Genomic DNA, 14,879 nt, shown 5'->3' on the forward strand with positions numbered 1-14,879 from the left:
TAAATATGTATCAAATGACTCATTCAGCAAAATCAAAAGGATATTGACTAGACTAACTGAGTCGTAGCGAGCATCGATATGATCAACCAAATCCAACTCATCTAGATTAGTCAATATGTATCAAATGTCTCCGATATCAAAATGGACTCATCAACGTTAGCTCAGCAATCAATGCTAAGCAAATGTGACTTATCTACTTTAGAAATTGGCCTGTATCAAATATGACTTACAATGGTAAGTCAGATGGATATTGACTAAACTTATTCAAAATGAGTCGCATCAAAGTGATTTCAACAGCAATATCAAATGAATGTGACTCGTGTAGTCTGTCTGTATCAAATTACTCATCTCGTTAGTAAATGGACATTGGTCAAACTGATTGAGTCACTTTGACTAATTAGCACAATTTCACACAATTACGTAAGTATAAACAATTAACTGAATAAATAAATGAAAAATATTAATACGTCATGACCTATACCATAATACAATGAACGCAAACCAAACTAACCTTATCACTTTGACAACGTCAATGCAACCAATTGAATATATGAATACAAAAGCCACCCAAGTCCATACTATGGCCAAATTGAGTTAAGCATGGGAAAGTGTTGCTATACATAGGCCTGTTATATGTATGAAAGAACAACTCAAATTCATCCTCTGTGTCTTTTGAGCATGTGATAAATAACATGTATGAAAGAAACAACCTAAGTCCATGATTTGAGTCTTGTAACACATTGATTGAAATCCAGTATGTATAAAAGTCCACTTGTAACATCTTCATTGCTGGAGAGTGACTTTTGAAAAAAAAATGGGTTTAATCAAAGAAAGTGTGTGGTTTATATTACATGGCAGAATGCTTATCAACATTATACATAACTGTGTGCTTTACTTTGTATTATCTTACTAGTGGTAATCTCATTCCAACATTATTGTCTTTGTATATGATTAAAAAAACCACCCAAGTCCAGAATTTAAAATGAACCCCACGAAGTCCCTGAAATGCTAATCGTCATACCTAATACAGTTTAACCCACCCACTTGCACGTACAACTTACCATATTGACCAGGTAAATCTAACTGAAGGAATTAAAATGATACACAGGTTTTTTTTTCTCAAAATCACTTCCCATGGACTTGGGTGGGTTTTGGATTCATGTATTCAATTACAATGAATGAAACTGGGTCAGTTTAGACCCCGGTTTAGACCAACCTGCTTTAGACATAGCTTGACTCACCCATGTGAGTCACGGGCTGGACTCATCTTTGTTAGTTTAAAGGACCCACTCTAAATCGTAAATTATACTGAGTTGAAATAATAGGAATACTTTCAAGAATAATTTCTAGAGATACTAGAAGGACATTCTTCGTAATGAGAATGCAATAATATTCGATATGTCTGATGTGCTCTCATATCCCACAAAATATGACTACACGTTCATACCCATACCTTAATACAACCCAGAATAGGCTATTCCAGTTGAAATCCATGCACCCCTTATAGAAGACATAACCTTATAGTTTGATCAGCTCGTAATTGCTAGGCTTTTACCAAAATGCCGAAAAGTGGGCCCTTGTTAAGAGTGTTTATTAAAGCTGACTTTACTTTATTAAAGCTGACTTGCACGGTCTATATTTTACGTGTTAAAGAAAGTAGATAAAGTATAGGACTTAATATATAAGTGATGCTTAGATATCACAAGACAGTTCTCGAAAGTAAATATATTGATATCAATCCGCGATGCTATAAGGCCCGCCGATTACGAGCTGATCAAACTATAGTCTCCCACATCGGAGAATAAGGTTATGGCTTCCAAAGGGGGGTGTATAGATTTTAACTGAAAAGCTCTACTCCATTATCAGTTCCTGTCACGATGGTGAGTTGTCTGCAACACATCCCCAATACCACCATGACCAAGGTCGAATTAACCGTATTACTTCCTCAGTATGTGTATTTTGCTGTCAGTTAACTCACAATAGTGATATATTAATGGTAGACGCGGTATTGTTGGTCGAAGCAGCCAAAATATCGTTTATCATTATGTAAATCAATATTTTTTAAATAACACGATGATGATTTGTACAAGTTCATTCTACAAATCATATACTTGGTAAACTTGCTTGATTTAGGGGATGTGCAATAATTATGAGCCCAGGCCCGGGGGGTAAAATTTCCGAACGGCCCACCAAAAATCGCTTGCCCCCCCTCTCGGCCTGCCAAAAATCGCGTGCCCCCCCCCCTCGGCTGGCCAAAAATTGCTTGCCCCCCTTTCGGCTCGCCAAAAATTTCTTCCCCCCCAAAAAATTTTTTTTTTACTCTCCCCCAGAGCTCATAATTATTGTACATCCACTTATTGTTGTTAAAGGAACACTCCGGCAATAACATCATTATACCTTATATGTTAGAAAAACAAATATCAATCACGAATCGCCGGGTTTTAAAACAAACTCATATTGCATATTGGCCATCGAATATAAACAGCCGGCTCCCAACACGCGATATTCAAAATTCCCGCGCCAAAATTACCCGTGGCAATTGACGTCATGGTTATTTGTGCTCAATTGTCGTCAGCTTTCATTGTGTTACGGGGCATTTGAATATCGCGTGGTGAGAGACGGTTGTTTTTATTCGTTTTTAAAGTCAATATGAGTTTGTTTTAAATAAAACCACGTGATTCGTGCTTGATAATTATTTTCCTAATCACAAGTTGTGATTGCCGGACTGTTCCTTTAATGGGTTATGTACGTTTTACAAAAGTGTTGTTATTTCAGCCCTCTTTACAACATAACTCAAGAACCACAGGTCCTACAAAAGTATGTACTACCAAATAGCAACAGTATAAATAGTTGGTAACTTTACGTCAAGCTTTCAGGTTAATTAAATAAATATGTGATCAGCTACAACAAAACCCGGAACAAGTCGCTATGTTTTTGAGTTAGAGAGCCTTTAAAGATGACATTCCCATAAAAAAAATCTAATTTTGGAATTCTTAATTTCATGGTATTTGACCTTGGGACTAAATGGACTTTCAAATCCTTGAAAGTACTTATTAAAAAGAGGTTTAGTTAATCAATAATTGACAGTTGAACTGTGATAATCTCTATTCAATCCTATGTAATATTATATACTAGTAATACACTACCCTGTATTCGAGCATTGACGAGTTCAAATTTTCATAGCGCTCCCTGTAAAAGCTGCGGCTTTAGTCATTGAAACAAATTTAGTCATACAAATTAGTTTAGAGAATAGTTAATTTAAGTATGGTTTTATCTTGCGATTTGGGGAGTGTGTGTATAGGTCTTAAATTTTTATTTAAGCTATAACATGCCTCTCTTTTAGTCCACATGAAGGCCAAAATATCTCTAAAAAGATTTAGTTTTTACCGAAATCCATCCACATTACATCGTGATTTGCTATTATCTAGTTAGAGGGCGCAGTATACGTTAATGTTATAAAGAATCAGACTATAGAACCTTTTTACTCATTTTAAATTCGGATTATAGAGCCTATTTCTATATTCGGACTATAGAACCCTTTTTAAAATTCGGACTATAGAGCCTATTTTCATATTCGGACTAGAGAACCGTTTTTAAAATTCGGACTATAGAACCTTCGAAATAAAGAACCGTCGGAATAAAGAACCTCTTTTCAATTTTTTTCGGACTAGAGAACCTCTTTTAAAATTCGGACTAGCGAATGTTATGAAGCGTCGGATTATAGAGTAGTCCCCAAAACCAATGGGTACCACTCATTTTCATACAACCTGTATTACTGTTCATGATTTCAATTTATATGCTTTTTAGCTGACAATTGTCAATTCCATTACACATTAAGCGCTATAGAGGTCACTTGAGGCAATCTACAGTCCTCAGGTCGCGGCCCTCTGTGGCCGCTCACTTCACTTCAAATATTAGTTTTTATCATTAAATTTGTGGAAAAATCTGGAATTTAGGGGTGCCATAAAGGGTTCAGTTTTAAAGTTCGGATTGGGACCTTGCAATTAATGTAACGTGTCTTGTTTTTGTCATTGCAGTATACGGCTACATTTCTATTACAACAAATTCTGATAGTCAGATCACAAACGGTCAGGTAGATATTCATTGTTTCATATTTTGTATGGGGTGCGTATGTGTTTGTCAAGATGTGCATATGTGTTTGTCAAAAAAGTGGGTAATGGTGAATCTTTGTCAGGAAGTAGGTAATGGTGAATCTTCGTCAGGAAGTATGTAATGGTGAATCTTAGCTAAGATGTGCAATTGATTAAAAACAGCCTAAATACATTTGAGAGTGTGTCCCGTATTGTTGATATGAAATTAGTCCCCGTTGAATAGGTTTAAAAAGGTGTATAATTTGTGCAAAACGGGGTCAAGTTCCCCGGTTAAGTGCAGAGAATCAAAAAAAAATATATACAACCCCGTCTGTCGGTCCAGTACAGTGTCCCAGGTGTGTGGGAGTGTAGGGGTTGTTCTAAACACTTTCAATCGAGTACATTCACATGAGAAATCCCGGTGCAATATAGGAGACACACATTTTGATCCACAGTTTTACCTCCTCGGGCACCCCCAGAAGTGTCACAATAACAAAAAAATATGGGTGGGCTAATTTGGGCTAACTACAACCCTGGAATTAAAAATGTTTTCTTGAGGTGCAAAATTGTTTATAATGTGCAATATAGACGAATCCAAATACACGCATTCCTACACCTGACTAGCAGCCTTTAGTTGGGTCCCCGTCGGCTGCAATGCATCCAAAATTTTGAAATGATTCGGCCTTGGCGGATATTTTAAACTGCATTCCATCACCCGTTTTACACCTTCCGCGAAAACACAGGTAGACAAAGGAACGATTTTAAGTTTACAACACAGTACAGTTCCAACAGTTGTGCAAATAAAAGCCGCCTTACACCTAGGTAAGGTCGATGAGGGTTAATAGAATAATACAATAGAAATAATTCCGCAGGTAATCCCGTCGCATCTATTCATAGATGTACAAATGGATGAACAAAAGGACTATGTATGAATAGATGCGACAGGATTACCTCTATTGTATAATATACAATGTATATATTATTCTATTAACCCTCCTCGTCTTTGCATCTTCTCCAGGTGTTAGGCGGCTTTTATTTGCACAATCGGGCGCTCAAAACCCCAGGTTGGTGCTAGCGGGAAACCAAAGATGGCCGACCAAATCCTGACCATGACTTGGCTCGTTGGATTCGCCTATATTTCTCACACGATATATTCATGTTTGCAGGCCCTTTAGCCCTCTGGATACTACTGGTCCTTTAACAGCATTTCTGATTGGTTGATAACTTGAAATGCTCATTTCAATTGCCAATTATGACTAGGCTTTTAACTACTTATGGTCAAGCTTGCATTTGCAGTTGATCTATGAAACTTTCTCATAAAAGTGAATGAGAAATGCTAATTAGAAATTTTAACACGATAATACAATGTGACAGGGGAAAACACGTTAATTAGTATTTCTCATTCATTTGGATGAGAAAGTTTCATAGAAATTCAATTCTAATAGTTTTGTTTAATTCTTATCGGTTTGAAAGATTTCTCTTTATAAATTTCCACTAGAGACCGTCGATCTCGTCACAATGAGATCAACGGATTTTGAAGATATAGTATAGTTACAAAACATTTCACTCATGTTCTATATACGAGCGTACATGTTGTTGTTGTGCGGTACCACTATAAATCATTGCAATCATGTTCATGTACCTCAGTGACTTGTTTTGCATTGTGGGTTGAACATTGAAATAAGTCTAAATCGAAATATACTAGAAACATTTTTGCCGTGGTCATGGTGGTGGTGTACCATCTCTTTCCACTCCCTGTAAGTTCCAGCTTTGCTCTTATGAACTTTCACCCTCCTGAGTGGGTTCGATCAGAGAAGATGAGAATCTATGCGCATGTTCTATATGGTTAGATGCACCCAAGGCAAATGAATGAGTGCTTCTATCTCTTTAGATATACCGTATTTGTCTTAGTATAGCGCCACCATGAGCTTATTGCAGTTGTGTTTGGATGTAGTCTCGGGCTAGACTGTATGCGGCTATAACGAACATACTAGGAACGACGAGCGTTAGGACCGACACAAACTGGCTGTGTAGGAGACTATTGCGTTCCTCCGCACAATGTCGTAACGCCTAAACAGTATGGGTTAGCAGTGAGCGCCTCTTTATTGCGAGTATAAGCTTGCCGATTTGAGCTTCACGCCGCCGGGACGTATAAATATATAAGACGTACAGTATACACTGACGTTACTGATTCATACACATACACCAAACGTGTCAGTCATCACTCGATCGGTGAACTCGGAATACAACCGGATTTATTATAAAAACTTGAATTTTATTGTAATTAAAGCACTTAAGCTTAGTCTTTTTCTTGGTATTTTAGAACACCATTACAACCGTGTTAAAAGTAGAAATTCAAGACAAATTAAGGGTGTCGCTGTGGAGCAAATCACACATGGCTTTAAGCTGCCCAGGCCCTGGGAGCTAATCAGGTTGAATACAGTAGTTACAGACCGAGGGACCTACTCAGTGCAAATGAACATACAGGGATGTGCCGCAAACACGGGTCTCATTTTCGGCCATTTGGTATATCAATGACCCCTTATCGACCCTAGGCCAAATTTGGTATATGGATGGGTTATTTTCTCGACAAATAGCTTAATTTGGCTTATTACCATATATATAACGGTGGCGATGGGTATATGAATATATTTGAATTCGCAGCGCCGCATCCTTGTAGTACAGGGAACCCATACCGTAGTAGCTCTGCACAATGGTATGGGGAAAGGTATAGGCCTATACAAAAAGCTAGTGCAACGCAATTGCATGGTTTCAATTAGAGTTTGTACTAAAAAGTACAAGGCTCCTGTAGCTTAAATAGTTGCATGTTTGTCATGATATTAATTACACAGCTTCTTGTACCTTTTGCCTAAACTCCTATGCTTGAAATTGTAATTAATACTCCATTATTTATCCAGAATAAATAAAAATTCATTAGCACATGATCCCAATCGGCGCACCCAAACTGAGATGGCACTTCAACTTAAAGGCCACTATAAATATCTGGAAAACACATTAAGTTGGGAGCTATGTAAAGTTAGGTGGTATAGAGGTGAACATGTAAGTTTGCCTGGTCAACTGGATGGGTCTTTAAATAGGGCAGCACCAATACGAAAATGTCGTACCGCACAGCCCGTACCGATAAATGATGTGTCTGTTTTGCCTGGTTTTTTAAGTTTGTGTTGCGAACTAGCATCCTTGCCCAAACCAAACTTGAGTATTCGTGGAGGTCGCAGTCTAGGATTTGATATCAGATTTGTTTGTAAGTAAAGCAACCTTTATGGTATTGTTGTCCCTATATTTTATGGGTAACTGGGCAATCTCAGTATTAAACTATCAAATATTTTTGACTTATTTTTGCAGCTAAGAGTGGACAACGGTACTTCCGTTTCACTTGTATGCACGGTTAATACACCCGCAGCTATTGGACCTGGTGGACCATTTTGGAATGGCCCAAAACAGGGGTTAGCATTCGGGCCGCTAGTACTACACGGCGACAGAGCCAGATATAGCGTGACAGAAGAAGAGACAACTGGTGGGAAGACACAGTTTATTTTAGAGATGCGCAATTTGAACTTGGCTGATGAAGGAAAATACTCCTGCCAAAATTTATTTTCACATGAAAAAGAATTTGTCACAATATTTGTTACAAGTATGTAGGCTATATCTTATTACAAACAAAAATTTCCAAAATTCACGGAAAGCTCACAGAAACTATTTGTTTATTAGTACATGTAGTAGAACTATGTGAATCAATACTAAGACACTTAATTCAGGCTTCTTGAACTGTTTGTAAGAGATAGAAAATTGCGGGCAGAGTAAAAACAAAAAACATGCAGTATGTTTAACATGTTTGGTGAATTTTGGAAGTTAATGAAATTTAAAATATATAAAAAAAATCACAATTTAAAATTAAATAATTAGTGATAATTAATGAAATAAGATATCATAATGGTATTTCATTTTTATTTAAGTGGCACATTATGATGTTCTCTATTTTTTATTTATTATTATGAACTTTGTTAACAATTATAATTATTCTAATGATAATTGTTCTAATAATATAATCTTTGAAATGAACACCTTTGTAAAACAGAATCAATGCTGGCCCTGCAAAACCATACAATGTTTACTTACGATGGTCTTGTATTCTGTCAACGATTGGTGATCGATCTGGGTATATCAGTTTTATTGATAAAGAGAAAATCGGGGATACCAGTAAATACCAAATATCGTCGCTTGCATCATATGCCGTAAAACCCCGTCTACAAGCATACATAGTGTTTTTTATGAAAGCTAAATTAATTCGAAGCCAGTGTAAATATACCAATACAATAGATTGGTCTTAAAATAATACTTGTTTTTATATGCTTGGATCCGTAATTTATTTGCTCATACTCCATAATGGCGCCTGGATTAATGTAGCTTTCATCAGAAGCACTCTATATGCTTGTAGACGGGGTTTTACGGTATTGTCGTATCACACGAAATACAGTTTTGTTTGTGTCATGTATAACAACTAACTTTAAGAACAGGCGTCAAAAGATCTGCATGTGAAACACGTTATTGCCATATCTACTCCGGACTTTTTGTTTGAAAGATTACGGCGATCGCATTATTCGCATTAGAGATACGACACAGTAGGCCTATGTGAAATTCATATGTGGTTGATCTTGTCCCGATTTTGCGAATGCGTCGCAGATACGACAGTATGTGAAAATGCTTTCGTGTTAGAGAATCGACGCAGATACGACAATAGGCCTATGTAAAACGCAACATCTTCAAAATGCACCATGTAACGTAAACTTACCTAATTAGACTGCATTTAATTTTGAAATTTGGTGTATTTGTAGTACATAACATTATAAAGGCATACGCCAAATATCTTGGAAAAAATCAGAAATGAGAGATAAGGCAGTATTTGCTGCGAGCGACGCAGCGGTATGTAGCAATATTTGGAAACAACGACACGTTGTGTAGAATTAAGCTTTATTCGTCATGCACTCTAATTGGCCCATTGTGGTAACCTTTGACCTGACAACTTAATAGTTTTGTTATTTCCTACTTTCAGCTGCTCCCGATATATACGATATTACAGCGATACAAACAGTAGAAGTTGGGCAGTATGTTGTTATGGAATGCAAAGCCAGTGGCAGCCCAGCACCAGAGATCAGTTGGCGACATACAAGACCAAATAATAGATTACCAAATGGCATTGAAGGCGAATTCAAGAGAGGCATTCATTTCAACATAACATCTATCACACTGGAAGATAGAGGAGAATATGAGTGCATTGCCAGAAATGGTGTACCCAATGATGAATCGCAGCAAAACAGAACTACATTTATTCGTATGAAGTGTATGTACATGTAGTCTACTTTTCAGGACCATCAGAATGGCAACTTTCCCCTTGCTGTTCTGTGCTGTAGGTTAAATACCACTAATAGGCCGTGGCGATACATGGAAATACGACGAGTAACTATTTGTTTGCATGGCATCTGAAAAGACTGCATTAAAATCGCTGAAATTGATCAAGTTATATAGCCAGAAAGTACTTATTAGGGTTTGATGCTTCAAAATGGTATATTTTCTCTCATTATAGGACATTTTTGTTGTAATAGTACCAAAATTCATTCGCACGGCTTCGGTTTTCAGTAAATATTCGCCCTACCATATTGTAACTTTCAGCTTCGAGGGCGAATTGCCATTTAAAGGTGTTTATGGTTCAGTGCATTAAAACAAGAAAAGTCTCAGGTCAACCTATGTTGAATTTTTGAACATAATATGGCATCTAAGTCATATAGTTTCACCTGATATTATTGGCATTTAACTGTGAGAGTTCTGAATATGAGAAAATTCCACCCGGAATTAGCCATTTTCCCATTGAAACCCGTGTAGTACATAATTAGTGGTATTTAACCTGTAGGTTATCTTTTGCATATTTAGCTCAAAAAGAACATTTTTCTTTTCACGTGTGTGTGCCTTCACTTAAACTATACGTGCGAGTATACCTGAATTTGAGGTCAAGGTCAAAGGTCATGGATTTCAAAGTTTGTCCGATCGGGCCCAAACTTGGTGGGTGGAATCCTTCATACAAGGCGAATATATGCCCGAAATAAAAGGTCAAAGGTCATTACGGAGGGGTCAAATTTCAAACTTTGTCCGATCGGGCTCAAACTTGGTGGGTAGAATCTTTCGTATGAGGGAGCATGAAAAACATTATATGGAGGTCATCTGAAGTCAAAAGTCAAAGGTCATGGATTTCAACTTTGTCCGATCGGGCCCAAACTTGGTAGGTGGAATCCTTGATACGAGGCGAGTATATACCCGAAATAAAATTGAGGTGTCAAAGGTCATTACGGAGGGGTCAAATTTTAAACTTTGTCCGATCGGGCTCAAACTTGGTGGGTGGAATTTGATGCGGGGGGAATATATGCCCGAAATGAAATTGAGGTCAACCGAGGTCAAAGGTCATTATGGAGGGGTTAAATTTCAAACTTTGTCCGATCTGGCTCAAACTTGGTGGGTAGAATCCTTGCTACGAGGGGAATATATGCACAAAATACCATTGAGGTCAACCGAGGTCAAAGGTCATTACAGAGGGGGTCAGATTTCAAACTTTGTCCGATCGGGCACAGACTTGGTGGGTGGAATCCTTGATACGAGGGCTTAAACATGGTATAACGAATTCTCAATATGACAGGAACAGGAAGATTTCACCACTCCCTGCGAGGACTGCAATGTCTTCCCAGCATTCATAGCTGAAAATGATTTCTAAATTTCAAACGGATGTATCAAATAAAACTGAGGTCATCAAAGGTCAAAGGGGATCAAGCCAAGGTCATCTAGGGTCAGAGGTCATATGGGGTCATTGGAGGTCAAACAGCATCACTATCTGATGCTGGTGGTGCTCTCACGTACAGCTACAGTGCCCTCACAGCTGCAGGTAGGCCTACTCTAGTTGTTTAAACATTTGCGAAGTAAATACACACATTGGAATTAAATACAAATTTTCTTCATTTTACCTCATTTGTTTGGCTCGAACTTAAAAGAGGACAATGCGATCAGTAGCTGTCAGTGAAAACTAACATTTTATAGGAATCTATTTTTTATGCAAATCACACATTATTGCTTTAAGGCACTTGTAACCTGATGACATGCAATGACGATTATGCTTTCAGATAAACCTGTAGTTAAAGCCATCACTGATGACGCCCCAGAAGTGAAGATACCAGTTGGTGATCCAGCATCACTAACATGCAAGTCAATGGCTTTCCCAAGGCCTTCAACTGCTGATGTCATTTGGTACTTAGAGGAATTTCAAATAAAGTAAGTGATAGATCCTACTAGTAGCCCTGTTAACGCTACGTATAAATCGGCAAAGTCGCTATCAAAGTAATTAGTACCAACATGTCCAAAGTGTAAACAGGTGAAATCGGTGAATACCATGATAGCTCAACAGTGGTCCTGCATGTGAAGTAGTTAGCCGCAATCATAGCCGAATAGATGTTTATCAAATGACCACACGGATGTTTGATGTATAGAATTGGCTTCATTATTAACTAAATGCAAACTATAGATGGCGCTATCTATCCTAAATCATAATTCTTATTTGCAAGGGGTAGGAGATTAATACTGCCATTAAAACACATGGGAAAGGTGAAACAAGCAACAAGGAAATTTTATAAACATAATTGATCAAACAATAAAAGGAATTAGTTGTATTTAAAGCTTGAAAGAGTAATTTCCAGTAACTAAATAGCGACACCTATTTTGTCATTAATAGACAGATTTTATATCCGAAAAAGCTTTAAAAATGCTATAAAAGTGAATAATTTTGCAAAAGAATTTGGTTGTACATGATGTTGTGTTTGAAAAATTAATACATGATCCCATCAAACAACCGTGACCAATAATCTAACATACACACCAGTTTATTCCTCAGAAACTTAAAACATTAATACAGGTTGGACGGACATGTTTATTTTGCTATTGGTTGCCACGGCATTGGTAAATTTCATCGCCATATCGAGTTTAACCGCGTACATGTCGGAGGCCGGTCGACTGCATATCCGTCAGTACACGCTTTTCAATACGGAATAAATGGTAACCTCATCGTGACATCATCCAAGCAGCAAAGTTCATTTCCCATTGAAAAAGCGTGTATTGACGGATATGCAGTTGACCGTTCTGTCGAGTGCGACGCCATGCGTCGAGTTGAACACTGTACATGCAGGGGGGGGGGGGGGACTCTCAAGGATTTTCTGGGAACCCATGCTAGATCCAGGGATGCTCGAGGTAACACCTACTGGGATTAGTTTAAAGTTAAATATATCCCTAGCGGGACTAGAAAAATTCCCCTAACGGGACTAGTTTTCGCATGGAGCTTCGGTGAAAGTCGCCCCTGTAAGACCAAGTGCACTTTATGACAATTATTGTACCAGAAATGACTTTGTTCTATTTTTTACCAAACATTCCAAAGATATAAGATAAAAAATTGATATCTCTTAAATTTGGAGACTAGAAGAGGTGACTTTGATAACGCTAACGAGACTAGAATAGACTTGGAATATGATATCCCTAGAGATAGTCATTTTTTGGATTTGATACCCTTAGTAAGAGTCTTGTGACTAGCCTTTGTCTCGCTAAAACGGATCAAGCTTGGGTACCCAGTCAAAATCCAAGAGCCCCCCCCCCCCCGTTTCGCGCACGACGAACAGGGTGAACTCGGGTATGACGGCGTGACTCATATGGTATCAGTCAACAGAATGTATATTATAGACCATTTTTAAGTCATCCCGGGGCGTAGCGGATGGGGAAGCTGGGAAAACAGGGTTTAATCATAAAAATCACCCCGTCCCCATTAGGGTTAAACTAATGTTTTGAGTAGCGATCAAGATTAAACTATAAATCAGCTCCGTAAAGAGGGCCAAACTTGGGCAGAAGATTGAGGTTAATTAGGGGGAAAATAGTAAACGGAATAAAAAGCATATTCGTATATTTAGATTTATTCTGTTACAGACAGCCCGTCATCAAGCGAGATGCAGGGGACATCCCATAATTACTGATCTATGATACACAGTGTCATCGCACCGATGTCTTCATGGCAGAAATTCCCATGATGGTAGAGCTAACCCACTCGTTCTTCAACAGCTACGCATGGCCATTTTGTTTCGACCTGTTTAATAGTTTTGAGACTATGGGCCGAGGGACCTCCGACTAAGGCTATTGACAACAACCTGGTCTCTGACCTCTGTAGTGAGCCTTGAGAACTTTAAAACCATCTGCTTAACCTTTAGAACCTTGTTTAGAAAAAAAAAGTCTGATGCAGATAAAGATATAAAATCTGAATTTTTATTTTTCACTTTTTCATTTCAAAACGCGCGGTTGGTTTTCAATACGCACACTTAACTTAAGACTGTCATGTTCTTTCAACACATAATATATTCAAGTGCAAGCCTTACAATTGTTTTTTTAGAAACCAAATATGACGGGAGATATTCTTTCACCTGGTACCAAAATCTGCATTTTGATAGGGTAAAGTTGTGGATGAGGCTGTCAATCAGGTCACCCACCTTTAACAACAATAAATCAAGCAAGTTTTCAAAGTATATGTTTTGTAGAATGATCTTCTGCAAAACATCAAAGTGTTATTTTTCAATAATATATTGATTTTGATAATGAAATTCAATTTTTTTTGGCTGCTTCGACCAACTAAGGTCTCTATAATTGGCAAGGCGCTAGACTATACGGTGCTTGATTATCTGAGACAACGAAATCGAGACCCCGAATTCTGTTTTCGTGGTAAAATTGAGTTATAATTGAAGACAGATATAAAAAGCCTGGTTTGCGTCTGACGTCACTGTGAATCAAATTCTCTACGATCCTTGATTGGTTAATAGCGCGTACAAGGAAGGTCGATTTATCTGGTGCCGATCGGATGAAAGGAATAGCAGTAAATGGCGAAAAATTACGTACTTTTACAAAGCAAAAAAGCAACTTTTCTATGGATTCTTGACATGGTGCCTTCGCGAAAGAAAGTTTCCTACTATAAAGACCTAGCTTAAATGGTTTGTATGTTTAAATGTACAAAACTAACAATAAGGCGCCCGGCACTTGTAAACAAACCGTGCTCGAGATTGACAGATGACGTCAGACGCAAACTAGTCTTTTTATCTCTGTCTTCTATTATATATAACTTGAAATTCGTCCGGACAAGGACGTTTACCTTGTATCTGTTTACCCGTACCTGTTTACCCTTGCTGTGATGGCTAGACAATAATTATGTAGCCTAATTAGGGTAAAAGTGCTTTAAGAGAAGTGCGTGGATGTTGTTAAATTGTTTATAAAGTGTGTTGTGGCCAAGTGGTCATCGGATTTCTGTGAAACTCATAACATTATGTTATGTGATTGTGTTATATAGATCCGTGGCGGGGGGTCTAATACATCACAATATAATGCGGTCAACCCTACAATTCATGTGGATATGGCTATATTAGTATTCTTTGTCTTCAATTCGTTGTGTGTTTCCTAATTTTATTTCTTTTAGCAGCAACGTTGACGGGTACCAAGTTGATGTGGTCCACCAATTACCGTCAGAAACAGTGGACCCGTACAAGGCTTTACAATACATTATGCCGCCCCATTCTTGAATACGGGGCCCCAGCTTGATTCCACATCAGTCTGGTCATCTTAAAAACTTGAAAATATTCAGAAGCGGTTAGCACGCTCTTGTATCCCTGCACCTAGGGGCGAGTTGTCTTATAATGAGCGCCTCCAAAGACTTAG

The 14,879-nt window shown here is 38.0% G+C and overlaps 1 protein-coding gene across 6 annotated transcripts in view; it reads left to right on the forward strand.

Annotated features, from left to right (window-relative positions):
* Window positions 1-14,879, forward strand: part of LOC140170097 (neuronal growth regulator 1-like) — a 33,104-nt gene that overhangs the window by 2,480 nt on the left and 15,745 nt on the right. For 5 of the 6 annotated variants that reach the window (XM_072193417.1, XM_072193419.1, XM_072193422.1 and 2 more), the window contains exons 2-6: window positions 4,038-4,093; window positions 7,455-7,743; window positions 9,163-9,450; window positions 11,273-11,420; window positions 14,641-14,710. In XM_072193417.1, coding sequence (XP_072049518.1) covers window positions 4,038-4,093; window positions 7,455-7,743; window positions 9,163-9,450; window positions 11,273-11,420; window positions 14,641-14,710 — 851 coding nt within the window. The remainder of the gene's footprint in view (window positions 1-4,037; window positions 4,094-7,454; window positions 7,744-9,162; window positions 9,451-11,272; window positions 11,421-14,640; window positions 14,711-14,879) is intronic. The other variant, XM_072193418.1, reaches the window with a different exon arrangement.

The sequence above is a fragment of the Amphiura filiformis genome, chromosome 14 (assembly GCF_039555335.1).
Source record: "Amphiura filiformis chromosome 14, Afil_fr2py, whole genome shotgun sequence".
In the NCBI taxonomy this organism is placed as follows: domain Eukaryota; kingdom Metazoa; phylum Echinodermata; class Ophiuroidea; order Amphilepidida; family Amphiuridae; genus Amphiura; species Amphiura filiformis.